The following is a 21649-nucleotide window of genomic DNA, read 5'->3' as shown; positions in this document are numbered from 1 at the left end:
AATGATTTGATTAGATAACAGCAATCTCCTCAGATCTCCTCTCGACTGTTAAGTGATGTAATTATATATGTAAAACGGATCCTGTTATTGGTTGTCATCACTGTGTAATCACAATTTACTCCTGGTGAAGCTTTTGTGTTTTACACAGACAGCAACATTTCACGTTACCTGTCACCAGTTTTAGCAATTACCTGTAAAATCATAAACCCTTTCTATATCCATCTCTGAAAATAATATGCATTACAATTCTGTCAACCTTTCTTATCAATATGTTGTACTGTTGTTTGAATCCTTATGACTTTATTAAAACAGCTTTAAAACCATAAAGTGCTTTAACAGCCCCTGTCCATATTTAAGAAACCACCACTGCCCGTCAGACGCCTCTTTCTCCTTTCTGCTGTTTTCTTTGTCTCAGTCTCTGTTATCCATCAGTTACTCCATCGTTGCAGAACTTTGCAGAAGGTGACACCTTCCCCAATTTAATAACTTGCAGATTCACTGTCTAATGGTTTCACTGACATGCAGAGCATCCATCTAGCATCTACCTCTGTCCTTTATCCCTCCGTCAAGCCACACCCCCACTCCAGATGTGACACTTTCTCACCTTTAATGACTTTCAGATAAATACTCACCTAATAGCCTCTTTGACTTACACGGCAGCTGGTCGTGCCTTCTTAACAGACTCTCTTAAAAGCAATTAAGGTGTGTGTGTGTTTATGCACATGAGAGAAAACGAGAGCTTGCGCAGCATTTGTGTTGTCGTTTCTGTTTTCTTGGTAACATACTCTTGTACTTTAGATTCTACCTTTAATAGAAATTTCAGAATATTGACCTCTTTCCACTATAAGAAGTAAAAGAAAATGTTTGCTTCTCTGGAGTTGTGTGGTACGACTCCTATGTTGGTCTGGTATGTGGCACTGAAGAAATACTTGACTGTGGCACAGGGCAGACATGAGAAATATTCATGAGGGCAGTCCAATACAATCCCTGCTGCTCTAGTTTTCAATTAAGGACCTTGGCGATGAGACTGTTCGTGTGCATGTGAGATAAAGAGTATTTCCATTTTTTGCCATACCTGAATAAAGCCTCCACAGCACCACACACCATGGTTGTAAAAGTAAATACAGTATCTACCTTAATAAGTAATTCTGTTACAATTTCTCAAAGGTGACTCACTTGTGTATGAGAGGCGAAAACCTTGGTTGGTTCCAGAGGCATTGCTGTTGAACTCCAGCCACAAGTGATTGGACGTACTGTTGATGACATAACCCGTCATGCTGTCACGTGTGAAGTTGCCAAGGAGACGGGATGAAGTGTTCTCTCCGTCATATACCTATCAATCAACAGACAGGAACAGGGCAACAGATACAAAGGTGAGGATTTATGTGGTTTCGCAGAGGTGTAAGTGAGCACCTGTCACATTGAGAAAACATGGGCGCACCTTGCAGTGCTAAAACTTGGTGTGGAATACTTGATACAATCGCACATTTGTTTTGCTGTGAGTCCCCAAAATACCCAATAACACACGAAGGGCAAAGACTTTCAGTTATAGCAGGAAAAAGCCACTTTCCTGAGCTTTGCATCAGCATGGATCTTGTGAAACAACTCAAAGATGGAGCTCAAATATCACATGGTGGTTTCTAAGGTCACAAGTGAGATGTTAAGAGGCTTTATAAGAGTAAGCAGAAATGATGAAACCTCTTTTTTTAATGATCAACAATCAAGATTTCTCTGCAACAATTCCAGAGAGACAGGAAACAAAATGTTGATGGTGGGTAAATAAATTGGTTACCACACTTGAAATGTTGTTTACAACAATTAAAGTGGTGAAATGAGGATGTTGTATAACCACAGTTAGAAATATTGCAGTTTAATCCTTGTCTAGCACCTGCGGGAAGCAGCAGATTTAAGTATCACTTTAATTTGAGTATTGGCAGAGGGGATAATGCAGACCTAGATGAAAAATAAAAAGAAGCTTATTCACAGTTGAAGGTGTCTCTAGGTTTGATAAGTGTTTTAAATTTGTATTTATGTTTTAAAAAGTTATAGTGCTACAGACTGCTCTACAGAGGAAACTGCTGAGGAGTTATACAGTGTGTTTCCTAGAAATGGTCAGTAAACCTAGTGGCCTCAGTTTGTATGTTACCTAAACACTGTTGAGAACAGTAAGTCAAAGCGAGTGTGTGTTTGTGTGTGTGACTTGGTTTGAGATTCTGCTGTGCATTTTAGAGGAGGTGAAAATAACAGGAGAGTGAAATTTATACGAATTGTGAAATTAATGAAGATGTTGGCATCTTGGCTATTTTGCCTCAATCTTATTCAATATGACAATTTTGCTTCTCATCACTTGAATTATGATCATCAACTGTTTACTGGCAGCACAGACCAGAGAAAAACAGCTGGAGGTAATTTCTCGTCAATGTGCTCTGTGAGACAAGGAGATGCAGTGGGTAAAGTGAAGGCTGCCAAATAAGAGCATTGCAGCTTGGCAACACTAAGCAAGCCTGAGTTTAATAACACAAATGACAACGTGTAACAGCATCCAGTCGAAGGGCTGATGTGCACACATCGCTCGTATCAAAATGTGTTGCCCGCTGTGTTTTAAAGTGTAACTTCACCTCAAGTTTAGGCTGAAGAGTCTCTCTCTGAAAATGTAAAAAATGCCTTGAGAACGCAGTGCTGGGAGGCAGGGCCAAGATACACCATCTACCTTTCAGTTTCCCACTCAAGAGCCATCGTTGTTGGCGAAAGCCTCCCACCTTTGATTAGAACGTGTTCACCTTTTCAAATATATATAAATGTCTTGACACAGAGATATCCCTAAGTAGATGACATTTGCATTGGCCCTGCAAGGTCCAAGACAGTTTCAAACATTTTTAAAGTATTTTGAGCCATGGTCAACCCAAAAATGTCAATTTGTTTATAAAATTGGTCATAAATATGATATTAAAACCAAAGTAAATGTATATTATCAAAGAATAGTCATAGAATTTTGTTTAATGCTCAAAAACACATTTAGGGGTACAGTTTCTCTAAAACGTGAGTAAACGCATAGTTTGTCTTTTGGAACCTGAGTGAGCTAACCTAGATACATACAAAGTGAACTGTGCTATTGACAAATGGAAGCTGTGTATTTAGCCATATTTTAGGGAGAATACTGTTTGCAATGCCCTGAGAGAGAGAATAGAGAGTAGAGGATTGTAGGCAGAAGAAAATGGACACATTTATATGGTTAATGTTTAAACATTTCAAGAGCTAGATACAAAATATCTGACATCAAAAAACTTTTTTGTGTTGAGATAACTTTTTTCATCTAAATTCTACTGATGACTCGGCTTCAATGTGTGGGGAAGTAGTAGTTTGGGAAGTGCAGTCTACTTTTGACTGCAGTGTGAAGGAGAGAATTAGGACTCTGAAGTACCTCATAATACTACTGCACAGCTGGAATATAAATGTGAACTGCTAGTGCTTATATTTGCCAGTCGGGGACATTTCTGCAGATTGGTGGTGACAGGTCTGCAGGTGGCAGGAGCGCCAAAGATAAAGGGCTAAGGCGACGGAGGAGACACTTCTGCATGAAGCCAAATAACAGTGTAGTGGGAGTGTGGTTTTGACGGAGAGGAGAAGAAAATAGAGGGACCTGGTAAAGGACAAAGTGAAAATGAGCTAAGATTCTTTGAAAACAGAGGAGCAGTATAATAATATCTGCAGCATTACTCTCTTAAAACTTTATTTCCCTTCTCTGTTTCCACGTCTGCACATCCCTCCAGTTCTGTCAGTGTCCCCAAAAGTTTGCGTTTTACCGCCTGTCTCTCCTGCTTTCTGTTTTTCTCCCCCTTTCATTCTATCTTTCTCTCCTCTCAGTTTCTGTAAAACTCAGTATGGTTAATGAAAAAGCCCTGCAGCTCATAAATCAACATGTCACCATCTGCCACCCCTCCTCTCTTTGTCTGTCTCACTCTCTCCCTCCGCTTGCTCTCTCACCACCTCAATTTTCATAACAATTCCCGCACACCCCCATTTTGTTTCTCCCTCACCCTCTCTCTTCCCCTCCTTGGGGCTGGTGTACATCGGTGTAAAATTAGTCAAGCACTGTATTAAAGGATGTTTTAGGCGATTTGAGCCTGACTATTCTTTTCCCCTACAGTACCAGGGCAAAAACCTACACCAGAAGCAGAAGGAGATGGAATGATCTGGTTAATTTGTTACAGGAGATTTTAGCCTAAACCTTGTGAAACAAATGGTCTGTGTTCAGCTGCAGTAGCAGGCATTGGCTCCATCACGCTTAGCCTGGGGAGTGGCATGCTAATTGCAAGCCGAAGTGGCACTTTGGGGATTTCCTTCTAGTTCATTATAGTTTGCACTTGGCTTTCCGCTAATTCTTTGGGAAATTTATAACTAACTGACACGTGTACATAGCCATTGCCCATATTAATACCCAGTTCCATCACACAAGCTGGCTGTAGTAGGCTACAGATAATTTAATCACAACCGTCTAAACTTTACATACTTACTACATTACTTTTGAATGAGACTTTTGAATATATTTTTTGACAAAATAGTAAAAAGGGATTCTGAGCATTCAGCTAAAAACACAATATAACACAAAGGAACAAACACACAAAAACAAAATTAATGGGTTGCATCGTTTAACTTCTCAGGAATGTCTCTGCAGCAGTTTATTTTCCGACCCACTGCAACACCAAATGTTATTGTGAAGAAACAGGACATTCAAAGGGTTTTATCTTGTTTACGTGATCTCAGTGCCTGTGTAACATCATGAGTAAAGTCACTAAATGCTCCATGCAAGCAAACAGTCTAAACAGAACTCTTTAGCATGACATGCTGCACTACACCCCAATTAGCAGATTTATGCATGACAATGAGCTAAATTAAACATTACAATGAGACTACACTAACATGACATGTGTGTTTAACAACTTAGCTTCACATTTACAACAAAAGAGAGAGAGCAGAGTGAATTCATACCCTCTGAGAAAACGAGAAACCCATTATACTAATTACTAATGTAATCATACTGATGGTATATAAACAAAATATGAATAACCTAAGAAATGTGAAAAACAAAAATGCTAACCTGCATCCTTCACTATAAAAGCCATAGACAGTTCAGGCAAAATGTACAATACCCTGTTCATAACACAGCGAAACAACATCACATAACAACATATCCCACAACCCTGTAATTATAGCAGCGCTACCCAGTAGTTAAATAAATAAGTGAAGTATAAGTTTGGGCATGTGGTATACTGGCACAGTGTTGGTATGAAAGATTAGACTCCATCTCTGGAGTAATTACGCAGTGTGTTGTGTTACCGTAAATCTTATGTCAAATATCGTGTGAAGAACACAAACCTAACTTGGTGTGACTTTCCTTTCTTTCAGGGAGATTTGATTTTGTGATGGCTGTTCCACTGGGAACGTTTCCACTTCGTACAATGACGTTGAGCCACTTTAAACTTCAGTGAGAAATCTCCAAACACAATTTAACCACAGGCAGGCTGAGCCAATGCTCTACACCTAATACTGATAATACGCTCCAACCACATACTGGCTCAACCATGCCCACAGGCCTAATACCGATAAGATGCACTGTGAATAAAAACATTTTTAGAAGATGTCTGTAGGACAGCATCAAGATAGTAAAATAGCTCACGCAGCTGTTCTTAACTGACACTGAAGTGGGCACAAATTCCCGAGAGAGCACTTATACAGAATAATGAGTCTTGAAAACATCTGTAATTCTCTTTATAGTTCAGACATTCACAAGTTTGTACTATGTAAATGATTCAATTAAATCCTTGCATGCACATCATGACAACAACAAATCCTACAAATTCACAAGGGCACCAGCAAACTGAGAAAAAAAATCCAATAAACTTATTCTTATTATATGTTTTGGCACAAACTAGGCTCTAACTGATTTTGAGATTGTAAATAGTAATGGTCTGTATTCGTAAAGCACTTTTCTAGTCTTGATGACCACTCAAAGTTCTTTACATTGCGGTTTTGCCATTCACATACATTCGTACAATGCATCTATGTGCAGCACTTTCTCTATCACACGTCACAAATGAATCAAACATTTGTAGTTGTAAATAAAACATTCTTTAAAATGATTAAAATGCTTATGCAGATTTATTTTACAGCTTTGCAAAGGTTGATTTGCAATTACAGCATTTGGAATTACTTGACCCAAATTTTCACCATAAGTGTATCAAACCCAGGGTTAACCTCCAAATATAACAGTAATACTATAGACTTATAGAACAATCTGTTTCTTAAAGGGGTTAAGAGAGGAAGAATTGATCCCTTGTGCCTCTGCTTCTCATGTATTCGTTCAGCCATGGATGGCCACTGCAGCAGGAGCACTAATAGAGAACATGGGTAATAAACCCCTGCAGGGATGTTATTGCTTCTTACAGCAATGTTTAACACATCTAACATCTGGGACCTGGACCTTGGTAATACAATTTAACTACATACTGGATAGAATAAGGATTCAAAGTCCTTCCGGTTGCTCGTGTTTCCAGTCTTGTTCTTGAACGCCTCATATAATGAAGGACTACACGTTTCCTGACATCTTAATTGGGCCAGGTGTTCTTGCTGGAACAAAAGCCTGCAGAATAGGCTAGAGTAAAAAAACTTTGGACTCAGCACTGCAACAAAATATGTTTGATGCAGAGAGACGTAAAATATATAGAGGAGAAATTCTCATTCAAGGTAGTTCTTTGGTTCTGTGTTAAAGGTGCTATATGTGCTATAAGTTTTCTCGAGCGCTGGCTGTGGTTTCTTGCCGGGAGCAGATGGCAGTGATAGTCTCTTCCAAAGTAATCTTGCAGGGCAGCTGGATTTCTAGCAAGCTCAATCTTGCCAGGTTCCAAACTATTTGCTTGTGGCTGAATCACAGTGGTTCAGACCAATCAGTGTGATTTTAGGAAGCAACTGTAGGCAGTTATTGGTTTGTCTTCAGTCTGACAACAGCAAAAAGTGGCAACCACAACAGTGGCAGGTCCAAAAGAACTGAGTATAGATGTTACTGTAGCAGCAGTTATATCAGGACTGGAGACAGGCACTGAGGGCTCCTCCTGATAAAAGAGCTGTATTTGTTTTCCTCTTGACTGACTTTTGCAAACAGTGATAGACCAATGGTTCATTCTATCACCTACTGTAATAACATTGGTTGAGCAGAAATAGCACAAGCTCCTTTACATAAAGAAGAGAGAGTAATGAAACCATTCCAACCTCCCTGAAATTAAACGTTTGTTCAGTTTATCCCTGTTCCTGTATCAGGTAGCTAAATGCAATTCTGGATAAATAAATTAAGAAAACCATGGGGAAGTAATGAAATGACAACCATTAATAAAAACGATATTCACAAGTCAAGTTGAGTTGACTCTGTTAATAGTAGTTATATCGTTATATCTGCAGTCAGTCTTCAAATATTTAGGTGTTTGTATGTATTCAAGTTGATACTTTTGGCTAAACTATTCACATCTGCTGACGATGGTCCTTGTTTTCACTACCCTCATCATATAAAACCTTAAAACTAATTTAGATTAAAAAAGAAATTCTTATTTTGCCATTTGAAGCCATGATGAAACACAGTTGTACTAAAAAACCGATGATTGTGTTTCATCTTATAGTTATATTTGATTCTTGTGAGTTTGTGTTTATATGTGTGCCTGAATCGTTGAATAAAGGAGCCATCCATGTGCAACCTGATTGGGAAAAGCTGATCTTGTTAACATGTGCATATTATTGTGTGTGTGTGTGTGTGTGTGTGTGTGTGTGTACATGCCTTGAGATAGTCTCCATCTTGCAATGAGAAGCTCTCAGCTTTCAGCCCGATTCCTTTGCCCTTTTCAGTCGTGATGCGGTAAATGCACTCGTGGTTATTATCGTAGTTTGAGGGGAAGTTGGGAGAAAGGAGAATGCCTTCTGGCCCCAATGAGGAGGCGCCGCACTCAGCTACAGCAAGAGAAGAAAAGGGACAGGGACACTGTGGATCAAAATCACAGCAATTCTACCTAATTATTTTTGAGCAGTCACAATACCTGAGATGGTAAAAGGACACATAATTTTACATGAAAAAGAGAGATTAGAGGAAAATAGCACATCCTTAACGACCACAAGCCTTGTTCAAATAAGCAGACATGATGATAATGACGACAATGAAGCATATACAGCAGCTTAAAAGAACTGAAATGTACGTTTGAAATGTACTTTAAACAAGACAATGGCAACAAACATAATGAGCAGCAAACACATTCAACATGAGAGGGTGAAATGAAAAACACTGCAGAGAAACAGGTCTGGATGATTTTGTTAGAAAATGTATTTCCTATAAATTATACAGAATTATCTGTCAGGTGCAGTGCCTATCAAAGTTTAGGAATTCAAATAAGTGGTACTTTGTGCAAATAGAGTTTTGTCGTATGTAAATGAGGAGAGGAGAAAAGAAGTGAGCCGAGCAGGCTTTTAACTCCCACTGAGGAGGACCACCACTGCTTGGGAAGGGATAAAGAGGAAATTGAAGTAATGAGATAGACAAGAGAGAAGGCGGTGTGGAACAATATGGAACTCACTCAGATAAAAAAAGATACAGTTTGTATCAAATCTGAACAAATCTGAAATGCAAAACAACATCTTTGTAAATGTTTTCTTTTAAAGCAGATTAGAAGCAGAATATAGGGTGCCTAAATTCAAGGATGCTGCCAGGAATGTGTGAGAAAAAAAGAGGGTAGTGAAGGGGAGAAGAATGGGGTGACAAGAGAAATTTTAAGAGAAGAGAAGATAGTCGATGGACCTAGTCAAGAACCCTTTGAAAATATGCAGTGAGAAATTAGTAAAGGGAAAATGGGATTAACAAAAGACACAGCATTAACGCTTTTCATAAAACATCTAATGGCCTAATTATCTACCCAAGGACTGAGGAAATGCTGAGGGAGAGGAGGAGAAACAGTCAGAAAGTTAGACAGAGAGACAGAGAAGTTAAGAGACGGACATTTAGAAAGACAGAGAGGGATGAACCCAGTGGACGTTGCCAGCTGCTGTTGCTCGGTTTCTTCTAAGTCAGGTCTGATCTCTTGACAGATAGTGCTATTATTGCAGTTTCAGTCTGCTCTTTTTGGGGGCTTGGAAATTACCAGCAGCCACCAGTCAGCCTCTCATAAATTACCAGCAGCATCCAGGGCAACACTGATACTCATCAAATACCAGCAAATTATGACCTGCTAAAAGCCAAATCCTGGCATATAAAACCAACACTCAACCAGTCAAATAATAGTAAATTACCATTGTGTCAGCAATAAAACATTGGTGAGTTACAACCATGAAAATGCTGATACTTCACCCTCAGGCTCATTCATGTGCTGAAGAAGTTAATTTGAAAGTTTTATTTTACAAGCTACCAGATATTGTCATAGAAGATAAACCACTGCAAACTATAAATAATGAAGGCAGAAATACTTTTGACACAGCAACATTACTTTGTGTATTGTTCTGTTGTATAAGGAAAGTTCAACGAGTTTAGAGTGTAAAGTCCACACTCCTTCATCACCTTCATTTGTTTTGTATGCACTGCCAATTATTTCCCATTTTCTCTGAGACACAACTCAGTCAGTGAGTCTATGTGTACTTCAGTGTCTTACCTATACATCGTGGTAGTGTGTTGCTCCAGACTCGCCTGCCTCCTCCCAGACAAGTGATCTTGCTGTCTCCCTCAAGTCGGTAGCCATGGAAACAAGAGAAGGCCAGCGAGTCCCCAACTCGAAATCTGAATCCCGTCCTCCTGCTGTACGCCGGCACACCAGGGTCCTCGCAGGGCTCCAAGTCGTACTCTAAACATCCAGGAGAGTGAAATAACATTGTTGAGAATACATAATAAAAAGACTAAAGTCGTGTGCAATATACAGTAGGAACAGCTTGTATGACACACACACACATATATATATATATATAAAGTAAATAGAAAGAAGCGCATTGACGTACAACTAGTATTTTAAACCACATTAATATAGCAGCAGCAACATCTAACAATGACAGAGAAAATATCACAAACATATAAATTAGCTAATAGTAAATACATATATTAGTTAAACCAATGTTGCTTAAAGAGATAGTTCACCCAAAATTATCTCCTCACCACTAGCCTAAAGTCCACTGGAAGTGGCTAAGCTAGCGGACATTAGCACGTCCAACGGTCCATGAATGCACCACAAGGGAGCTATCAGAGGACATTTAGGCTAAAACTTGGTGTAAATGACGCTGTTTCGAGTCGAATATGAATGTTGGGGCTTGTAGCTACTTGGATGACACCACATGAGCAGTAGTGAGATATTATATAGGTTTTATTTTGTCTGCAGGACTCACCATTGACTTCAACTGTATTAGATTGTGCTACAACAAAGTTTAACCCTGAAACTCCAGAAGTGCTTTGAAATCAATCCCGTAGTTTAATATAATTAATCATAGATTTGTTAGTTAAACTATGGTATTAGTTCAAATACATATTGTATTTGTTGATGTGTTTTGCCTATGCAATTATGTATTATCAAAACACAGAGCCAAATAGCTCCACTGGGGACTGTCTCATTCCCTGCATGGGAGACGATCCCGGAGGGTCCCATAGCTCAGGGAAGTTGCTGAGCTTACGGAGGTAGAGCAGCTTAACAGATGTACCAACCAACCAGTTCAACATCATCTTTTCTTCTTCCAAAACTTAAAAATACTGAATAATTGAACACACTTTTAATAAAGCGTAAACTGACCTTTGCATCATTTGTCAGACTTGGCTTTCAAGTGTGAAGTAGTAGTAATGAGTCCATTACAGCTCAGCAAACCACAATGAGAAAAGAACGTGACACTATAAAGTGGACAGGGGTTGAGAGTCTCGAATGGGGCTAAGAGTAAAGCATCACCATTTTATTTTTTATGTAAGGTCTGTGACAATGATTATAAAGTTAATCAGCCTAAAAAGGCATAAAATTGGATTTAACGATGTCTATTTCTGTTTCAGTTTAGTGAAGAGCTTTCAAACTTCAAACGCCTTACCTCACTTTATGATATTAGCTCACATGAATGCATCTATGTAACAACTATTTCCCGTATTTTATGATATTAGCTCAAGTCTATCCTGAAAACAAAGTGAGAACGATTTATCGTTAATTACATCCATGTTGACAAAACACAACTGCTCTTACCTGAGAAGGTAATATTAAAGCCTTCATAGCTCATGGAAAAATCCGATATAAAACGTAGCTGAGCACTGAAGTTCCCATAGAGTCCTGCTCTGACACTAGGGGGCAGCACAGAGCCAGTGAGTCGAGCAACTGGGACCAAGAAATTGCTGTCCTCGGTGATGGACAGGTAGTCATGGTTCTCCTCCAGATGGAAAGTGTGGAAAACCAGATGGACTCCTGTAAATCCACGAATGAATGAATGGAAAGATGGACAATTGAATTGAGGGATGGGTAGAAAGATGGATGCACGAGTGGATGCACAGATACACAGCACAAGAAACAGAGTTACTTTAATAAACTTGTTTTTTAACATATGAAGGCAGAGTCTGTGTTTGTGTGCTCTTACCTTTCCCATGAGACACCTCTATAGTCCAGGTGCAGTTAAGTGAGTTAGGGTAAAAGTCAGGAAAGCCAGGAGACAGAATAGTCCCCGTTTTACCATAAACATAGCCTCCACAAAGAGCTACAGAAAAAAAGTGACAGATAGAGAAGGGTGGAAAGGGGGAAGGAGAATAAATTTCGGTTACACTATAGGCCTTTTTCACGGGGGACATCTTGTCACACTAGAAAAGGCCCAGGTGTTCCTGATAACATTAATGCTGGCTCTGTTCTATTCATAAGATGAAGTAATTCCATTTTTCACGCCTGTGATTCTCCAACTGTGACATGCCACAATGTGTTTGGTGAGAGAAGTCCTGTACAAACCTTTCATATTTAGCAAGAAACACAAAGATCTCAAAGAAATCCTGGATAATTCCTTTACTGAAATATACCCATGTCCTCAGTACAGTGGTCAACACTATTGACAGATTTGTTACATGTCCCCACTTGCTCCCACTATCCACAAATGCAACCAAAATATCTTTGATACCAACGCTGCCATCTTGTGCATTTGATGTCTGTGAATCGTCTGTGCATCTTCACCAACCATGAGACGAGTCTAAGCTGTCAATCATGACATATTGTCCCATTTATACAGCTTCAAATAACTAATTAAAACCCAACTTATCAGTACGGTTAGCACTTGTACACACATCAGTGTGATAAGAACTACGAAAAATGACAGAAATCCTCTTTGAGAAAAGTGCATTGAACATTAACTTAAACTTTTTCGTTTGGTCCATGTCGAAAGCACTAACATGGAGGAGGCGGGTTTTACGATCTATACAGCAAACAGCCAACAGATCAACTAATCTAGACTCTTTGGCTTCACTTTTGTGGAGCAGTTACTTGCCCATCTTTACAAAGAGTCTATGATTAGAACTGGTTTGGTTGAAAGTGGGTGGAACTATGGTGGGACGTTATGATGTCACGAAACTTTAAGTACCAATAAGAATGAATAACAATGAGTCATTCTGCCCTAACAGGTGTTGCAAAATGAACAGGAGAGAACAACTCTCAGTCAAACCCAATCTGTCCCTGAAATAAAAAAACAGACGTCAGATGACATCTGTATGTGGGGAACAGCTGACCAGGATGTGAAAGATAGATACTCAATAACAAAACATGCAGTAAATGTTATTTAGATTCTTCCCTTCCAAGTAAAACATCAAATATGCAACTTTTGCATGAAGCTCAAGAGAGTAAGAAATAAAGGGTGAAGGCCAGAGCTGGAGTTAATGCAAAACAAATCAGGGGAGAGAAAAATGTAACAGAGGAAGGTTCTTTTTTTCCATTAGCTATAACACTTAATATTTTGAGGGTGTGTTTGTGTTTGTGTGTGTGTGTGTGTGTGTGTGTGTGTGTGTGTAGAGCTGCTTTATCTCAAGCTACATCCACACCACTACATTTTTGTTTGAAAAGCTTTAACTCTGCTTCAGATACACCTTCCATCCACACTATTCTAAAGTGTGATGACGTAACCTTGGCTGAATCATCAGGCTCCTTCCCTTCCAGAAGAAAACAACCGGCATTGGTCACCATGTATATAACACAAATACGTAACATCGCTGACCCTGTTGTCTTTCCCAACAACTGTTGTGTAGTTAAACTCAAATTTTTACAGTGACACAACTGTCTACACGTGGAGGAAACAAGCTTAAATTCCTGTTCATCGGGACTTGAGCAGGACATTCTTGCCTTCCTGTTAACACTGGCACACGTATGCCCAGTGAACGTGGGTGGTCACGTGATATGCTTTTTCAGGCGTGTTAGTATGTACACTTACTAAAAGTGATATGAAGCCAAAGCACTTGTGTGGACAAAGATTGTTTTTGTTTAAAAATGCCATGGATGTATGGACGTTATCACAATCTCTCTCTATATATATGTTTTCCTCCATCTCATTGTTTAGCATCATTGACATATTTCAGCTGGGCTTGAGTTGAGTAGCTTTGATGAGAGTTACTCTCTCTCTCTCATCGGGTAAAATTAGGACACAGTCTGACTAAATGACCCTGGTGGAGGGAGGCACACGCAGATGTCTGTGAATGAGTGTGTCTATTGTGGGTAAAAGTGCATTCTTCAGTGTATGAATGATGTGTAGGTGTGAAGACAGAGACAGATCAAAGCCTTCAGAGCAGAAATATGAGCCTGAATGCTGAAAGAGAAAGGACTGTTTTTCAGGGAGTGGGGGGGGAGAAAGAGAAAGATATTAGACCAGATTTTAGCTACATTCGTCCTCCTTGTTCCTGCCTCCATGCTTTTTCTTTATCTTTAATTACCTACCCCTTTAAAGATGTCATGGATTTTCTCACTAAGAGGGGATACTGTGACTTTGGTCACTTCTAGCAAGTTGTTGTCTTGGCACCGACTCCGAGCTTTAAAATGTCACGGCGCCCCTTCAATATTCTGCCTGACACATGAAAGAGCAGCCAGTGTTGTGTATTATCTGTTTAGTGGTTCAGCTGACCTGCAGGAATAAGATGAGTGGTTCGCTCCAACAGATGCTCTGGCATTATGGTGAATGGGAATGGTCTCTATATGCCTGCAGGGGGACCACACATCACTTTGTTTTCTTCTTTCAGATGCACAACTTTCAGAAAAGGATTTTGGGGGCAGTGTTATACAAAGTGTGTAGTGACAAAGGAAGATATTATCCTATTGAAATTGTTGACCGTGCATCTGAGATGATACCGTAAATAAAATTATTTGTGCCTGTGTTTTTGCACATTGCTTTAATTTTGGCTGTGGGAGTTTTTTTAACGATGATTTTGTTTTGTTTCTATAAACTGATGATAGACATCCTAGACGTCATATTGTAGTGGTATCCGCCTACAGTACCAAAACCTGCAAATCAGGTGAACTTGATAAGTGAAATTGTCACAAAAAAAAGTGCAAAGTAACAGAATTGGCAAAGGCATTGATGAATTAATTTAAAGTCAGTCTGACAAATTCCAGGCCTATGATCTGCTCTAAAAGCAAACCACGATATATATAATCTTCGTTGAGATATTCAAACTGTTTCAGCAAATAAAGTCTTGAAATGTGACAGCTGTCTGGTGAGATTGCATGCTTAGCCGATAATTGGAAATGCCGTTTGGCCGTTTTAAAACTGCTCATGTTATAAGAGTGATACAGTGAGATAGATTGCATCTGTATGAACTCACTCCCAAGTTGAGACATCCTGACTATGGCTTTCAAATTGGATTCTTTTCAATCGGCAGATCAAATCAGACGCTTGTGTGTTCATCTCCCACAATAGTGAGCTGAGCGAGGGCCTGAGAGTGGCCAGTGAGCATCTGTTTCAGTGCAGCCTGTGACCCACATGATTTCACTGAGGCTGGGACTTCGATTCCAGCCATTGTAGTAGTGCTTAGTGTGGAGTGGAGGAATTGATTGTACCATTAACACTATGGCTGTCCGTTACACCATGATAAAAAAAAAAAAAAAAGTCATTAGGGTTAATTAGTATCTTAGTATGGAAGAAAGAAGTTTGTGATGTTGTGGCTCATCTTGGCTAAAGGTTCATATGCTCAACACCTGGGCAAACAGCAAAAGTGAAAATGATCTTTTACCACAGTATCAATGTCTATGTCTGTCAAATATGAAACAATGGTAAATATTTGAAACCGTTGCTGTTTCAAAGTAAAAGCACGCAAGCATTTCTGTTGACTGAATCTTGACTGAATTTCTTTTAACAATATTTTTATTCATATTCCAGGACCAGGTGATCCAGGACCTTTGTTAAGTACATTTGCCTATAGAGAAAATACAGTTAATTTACCAGAAACCCACATAGCAGCTGACACACTCCCTGTGTGAACAACAGACATGCATGAGACACAACAGATCAGCATCATCTGTGCGTCACGCACGGCACACACTTCCCTCAGTGGTCTGAGCTCATTTCATCCTTGGTTGTGCAAGTCTGCTGAAAGCTCTCGAATACAAACTAAACAAACAAAATGGAGCAGTATTACTGAAAATTGTTTGTGTGCTATCCTCTCCTGGATGTATTGCTTGATAACCATACCAATGTAAAGGAGCCACCGTGGGCAGTGACAGTGACACTGTTTGAAACAGAAGTATCTATTTTAGGACGTAAAGGCAGCAAAAATGAGCCCTACTCCGACTGTCTGGTGCAAGAATTTCTTGTTAGCATGTGTGTGTGTGTGTGTGTGCACTGTGGGGTGTGGCTTTCAAGTACTTGCTCACATCAGGCATTGATGCTGCTGCAGTACTTAGCCCCCCCACAATGCAAATGTAACTGTGAAGTACTGTTGTCAGGTATATATGAGCACAATGCTGCTGCAGTACTGGTTGCTCCTTGCCAAATTCTGCCTATCTATTAAATTTATACCTGCCTGATGACTGGTTAATGTGCCTTTCAACTTCATCTGCCCTGTGTTATTTCTTTGGCTCACAAATCTTTAAAATAGTGTCACAATTAGCTAAGAGCTCAATGATATATTTCAGTCAGCAACTCAAAAAAACCAATATACCTCTATTAGAAGTTTTAAGTATTATTAAAACTGAAATTGATTTTCTAGCACTAGAGCATTTAGTATATTGAGAGATTTCCGAATGATTTGGTCATATCACATTTTCCATTCTGAAAGACAGGACTGGGGCAGTGGTGCAGTGGTTAGCATTATAGCCTCATTACGAGCTTGTTCAAACATCCCAAATGACATTTTTCCCTGTACCTGCACAGCTTTCCTTATTGATCCTGAGACCTGATCTGGAGGCATTGCTCTAGTAACTAGATTATCCATAGGTGAGGGTGAATAAATAACTTGAGACCTGACCAGGGTTCACTGACCTAAAGTCAGCTGACATTAGCTCCATCCCCTGTGACCCTGCATGGATGAAGAGCTACAATAAAGAAAACTGTAGAAAAGATGGATTCATGGTCTAATCAACTGCAATGACTGATCAGGGTTTCACAATTTTTCCATGGGTGGTTCGTATTCTAAAATGCAGGAAAGGCTACAAATTAACAAAGCTGCTGCTACTTTTTCTAAGAAACAAAAAATGCAATCTTAAAATCTTACATCCAAGCCCTTTGTTATTCAGCCAATATAACATTTAGATCAAGATCATTTCATTGGCCAAGCATAAGACTTAGTATTTACAAATGTCCTGTAAATACTGCTTTTATTTTGAGCACCACAAGAGGAGCAAGGCCGTAGTCACCTGAAGAAAAGGAACAAAGTGACCTGCTGGGTCAGACTGTACAGGAAGTATAATTCTATTATATTACATATATATATATATTACAGTTTTTCCATCAATCACTTATTCTCTGTTTAGAGAACTCAACACTTAACCTATATTCTTGTGAGTTCCTCTCCTTCCTATAACTGTCAGTTCTTGCTCTTCAATTCTTTTTGGAATATGATGCTAAAGGCTTCAGTCCACCACAGGTCCTCATCAGGAGGGCAACAATGAGAGAATAGAAGATTCTCACCGTCACAACTGGGAAGAGCGTGACTCCACTGATGATTCTGCTCACAGACAATTGGCTCCTGATCACTCAGTGTGTATCCCTGGTCACATGTAAATGAGACGCGGGAGCCAATGGAAAAGCTGCTGCCATGGCGACGACCATTGACTGGGATACCAGGATCGAGACAAGAGTCTGACTCCATTTTCACACCTGAGAATCACATCACACAAGCACAAATATCTCACAGTCAAAGATGTGTGTGTGTCTGTGTGTGTAATTATACACTGAAATGAACACTCCTGCTTCTGAGCGTCTGCAAGAGATACAGTGTGTGCGTCCACTAAACATTTCTATCATCCAGTCAATCAGCCTTACTTTCATATCTGATGCTGAAGCCCGCTGCGGAGCGGCTGTTGTCCGTGGTGAACAACAAGAACAGGAAGTTGGACGTGGATATCAGGAAATGAGGTGCCTGGGTGCCGTGGTATTCACCAATCAGTGGGGAGGAGGCAGAGGGGCCATCCCTGATCTCCAGTGTATCATAGTTGACCTCAGTCTGAAACCTAGACACACACACACACACACACACACACACACACACATACACACACACACACACAAACATGCACAATAACCAGACATACAAATAGATTATATTCATATGACTGGTATGAATATTCAATGTGCAGACTAATAAAACTAACAGCAAACATATTTTTTATAATCAGCAGCAAATAAATAAAAACTTAAATCCAGCAGTGTTCATTTTGTTGAAGTAATTCATTGCAGGCACAATAACAGACTGGTGACCTTTCTAGGAATACACTTGGCAAAAAAAATAATGCATAACCATCTTGTGTAACTAATTAGCTAAACGACTGACTTGTTTTCTCCCTGTCTCACTTTTTTTTTCAGTGCTTGTACTTTGTCTTGGAGACTGACTGTGAAATTATGTGCAGTTGTGGCATCAGAGTTGGTACCTGGAGGCCTGTTTATCAATCTCTCCATCAAAAACATCAGATAGTGGCTGATTTAGACAGGGGGCATCACATGGGTGACATTAAATACCTGGTTCTTAAGAAAACCAACAGTTTTCTGACACACTGACACAAAATGGACAAGCATTTCATCTCAATGCTATATGAATAGCTACCTGAACAACAACAACAACAACCAGCCTGTGCACCACACATGACTGTGAAATTAACTCTGCATTTACATACAAAGAAGACAGATTTTATCTAAAGCAATGTCAGGCCACGCTGCGTCTGCTCTTGGTTTATTTCCAGGAAAAATAGGCAAAAAAAACCAACATAAATCATTTACCTCAGCAGAAACTCACCAACCACATTTAAAATCTGACTAATTTATAATGTTTCTGAAAGACAAACTAAATGATGCACTATCTGACCTAGAAATGGGAAAGAACATGACACTTCATGACTATATCATCCAACTCAAAACAATCTGAATGATTACCGTGAGAAAACTTTAAGAAACTAGACAAAATATCCGTCCATATTTACATAACCAAATTACTAACCTGTCAAAGTTGATCTTCACAGCGTGGTCTGTTTGTGCTTCAATCACCCACTGGCAATTTAGAGAGTCTTTATAAAAGGAAGGCCAACCAGGCGACAGCAGAACACCAGTTGGAGCTGTAAGATGGCCTCCACATGGGGCTACAGGGTGCACACACACACACACACACACACACACACACACACACACACACACACACACACACACCATTGCAGAGAAAGAAATTAATCATTTTTTCTTGTAACTGTGTTATGGTACGAACATGATGCTCATATTTCATTGAGCTAACAGATTCATCATCTTCTCAATTTATTTCAGCTGTCTAATCCTTTCTGGGTTTCGAGATTTCATGCATAAACATTTACCTTCCCAAAATGTGCCAGTCTGGTGCAACAGTAAACAGTTTTACGTTGCTCTTGTTAGAAAAAGGTGGAAAATAATTATAGCGAGATCATTTATAGAGGAAATCAAGTATATTTATGAGTCAAATGATGCCAAAAAGTGGCTCCTCATTTCCTCGTTTCCCCGAATCACAGAGGGCGGCAGACGCTGGCACATCTCGACATTAATTTACAGCGAACATTTAGAGCTCTAAAATCTCAATCATGGTACATTAAAATGCAAGAATTACTTGTAGTTGAGTTTGAATAACTTTAATCAGCTTAGGTTTTCTCCTTTTGTCTGTCTACTGATGAGTTGAAGTTAACATGCAGAGCAACAGCCTTTCAAAACTTTAGACCATGAGTTCATGATCCATATCTTAGATGTCTACAATATATAATTTGCAGTGGCTTATGTTCAGCACTCTTACCACTTCTTCTGTTCTCAAGTAGCTGATACCTTCGCCCTTTTGATTGCGCTCTTAACTGCAAACTTTGAGTAAAAAAAGGAACCCGACCTCTTCACACTGAAGCACTGTGCCGAAGTCATCCTGAAATAAAACATCATCATCCTTCCTTGTCCACTGGGAGGGATAATATTTTCTCATATACTCCGTATTTAATAAGGTGACAACTCTGTTTAGTTTGATCGTCTCCATCCCATTTATTAACAGGCAACGTTTGATAATGTCATTTAGACAATATAATCAAGATGGAGGACACACAAAAAAACATACACTCAAAGGCCAGTGGTTCCCATCCAAAAAGTGTTGCAATAATGGCACACTCACTGTCCTTCCATTATTACGCAGCTTATCTGCACACCATGGATACATCTCCGCATAATGAATGTGTCTCACTGAACGAGTTTCGGCAGAACTTGTGCCAGTCTCATTTAAGATTATTGTTGGGAGAGAAAGATGCATGCAAATATCCTGAATGAGTGTCGGGAGGCTGGAGGCTAAAGCAATTACAAGAGGAAATTTATACGATTTCTAAGGTGCGTAAGCGCACTTAAGCTGCACAGCAAGAGCCAAACGGTTGAATGTTTGTCACCTTACAGTCTGGCGAGTGAAACATTTTGAATGATTCTCCATTGCTCATACAGAGATTAAACAGTTTGTGTGTGTGTGTGTTGTCCAGGTATAAGTCATGTTGCAGGAGCCTAAGTCTGTTCTCTACACAATCATATTGTTGGGACCTTTCCTCCTTATGTAGACAAAACAGGAGTAAGTCTCTAGGAAAATGAGTAAATGTAATGTCCTCTGAACGACTGTGTGTGCGTGCATCTGTTCATATTCACCTTCACACCGAGGTACAGCCGCAGACCAAACGACATTTCCGTCCTGGATGATGCAAGTGACCTGATCTGATCCCTTGGAAAATGATAATAATATAATATGCAAAGATTAGTCACTTATATTACACTGCATGCTTCTTCACACTTGGATCTGATTATTACCTGCGTCCTAATGAATCCTTGATCACAGCGAAACGCCACTGAGCTGCCGAGCTGGAATTGGTCACCATACCTTTGACCATTGACAGGAACGCCTGGGTCATGACATTCATTCTGACCAAATGCTACAGAAGGAGAACAATGAGAGAAAGGTGAAAATGGAAGCCAGATGACATGGGACCCAATAAAATATGAAACAAAGGCTAATTCCTGTACAAGTGAATGAGCACAGATGAAATTATGCCATATATATATATATATACTGGATATCATAAGAGCATTTCAAAAGACATATTTACTAATTGGTACAATGTTCCCTGAGAAGTGGTTCTGCCCAAGAAAGGAAAAGAAAACACGAACACATCGCTGTATCACTGTCAGGGAATGTGACATCTCCACTGATTTGGAAATGTGGGAATGGAATTATCTTCATGTGGATTCAACCCTGTCATGTTTAGCTTATATTATCCCCATTCCAGAGATTAACCTGATACAAACCAAGGCACAAACCCAGTGATTGGACATGTCTTAGGTTGATTAGCTACGAATGGAGAGGAAATGAGAGCAGGGACGGAAAGAGAAGGATAGAGAGAAAAAATGAGAGTGAGGCAGATAAACATGTGAATATGCACATGTATTACCGGGCAGATAGATTGAAATACATTTGCATACATGAGCATGTTCTCAAATATACACACGTATACTGAATACAAGAGCTAAGGCATTCATCGAAAATAACCCTGCACACATTCAAAAACTCTGATATAATAAGAAGCGGTAGAAAATACCGGGAGGGATAAAATATATATACATATATATGAGAAAACACACAAAGTGACAAAGCACAAGATATTCAAATTTTATGTGTAAACGCAGAACAGGGAGATGAGAGGCAAAAGTCAAGTACACAAAGAAAAAGGGGAGATATGAGTTTTTAAATACTTGAGTGTTTCAGAGGAAGAAAAGTGCAGGACAAAGTAGTGTGTGAATAAAAAAGGGAAAGATGAAGGGACAGTTGGACTGGGAAAGAGAGGAAAGGTAAAAATATAACCTCCAACTAAGACAGCAATATATTGTTGATTTTATGTCAAAGAGTCAGTGTGTGACTGACATCAAGAACATATTTTAAAAGTATGCGGCATGTTATTCCTCGTGTACATTTTGTTCACATCAT

General features: G+C 39.5%; 1 protein-coding gene across 2 annotated transcripts in view; it reads right to left on the bottom strand.

The window, feature by feature from the left end:
* The window catches only part of LOC109636748 (CUB and sushi domain-containing protein 1-like), a 380253-nt gene that overhangs the window by 107836 nt on the left and 250768 nt on the right, over window positions 1-21649 (bottom strand). For both annotated transcript variants that reach the window (XM_069528917.1, XM_069528922.1), the window contains exons 16-25: window positions 20479-20600; window positions 20320-20392; window positions 18638-18776; window positions 17470-17657; window positions 17116-17304; window positions 11611-11727; window positions 11226-11441; window positions 9675-9863; window positions 7823-7992; window positions 1177-1333 (exon numbers count right to left, since the gene is read on the bottom strand). In XM_069528917.1, the coding sequence (XP_069385018.1) occupies window positions 1177-1333; window positions 7823-7992; window positions 9675-9863; window positions 11226-11441; window positions 11611-11727; window positions 17116-17304; window positions 17470-17657; window positions 18638-18776; window positions 20320-20392; window positions 20479-20600 (1560 nt within the window). The remainder of the gene's footprint in view (window positions 1-1176; window positions 1334-7822; window positions 7993-9674; window positions 9864-11225; window positions 11442-11610; window positions 11728-17115; window positions 17305-17469; window positions 17658-18637; window positions 18777-20319; window positions 20393-20478; window positions 20601-21649) is intronic.

This window comes from Paralichthys olivaceus, chromosome 1 (assembly GCF_024713975.1).
Source record: "Paralichthys olivaceus isolate ysfri-2021 chromosome 1, ASM2471397v2, whole genome shotgun sequence".
NCBI lineage: Eukaryota > Metazoa > Chordata > Actinopteri > Pleuronectiformes > Paralichthyidae > Paralichthys > Paralichthys olivaceus.
This window is presented reverse-complemented; position numbering and strand designations above follow the sequence as displayed.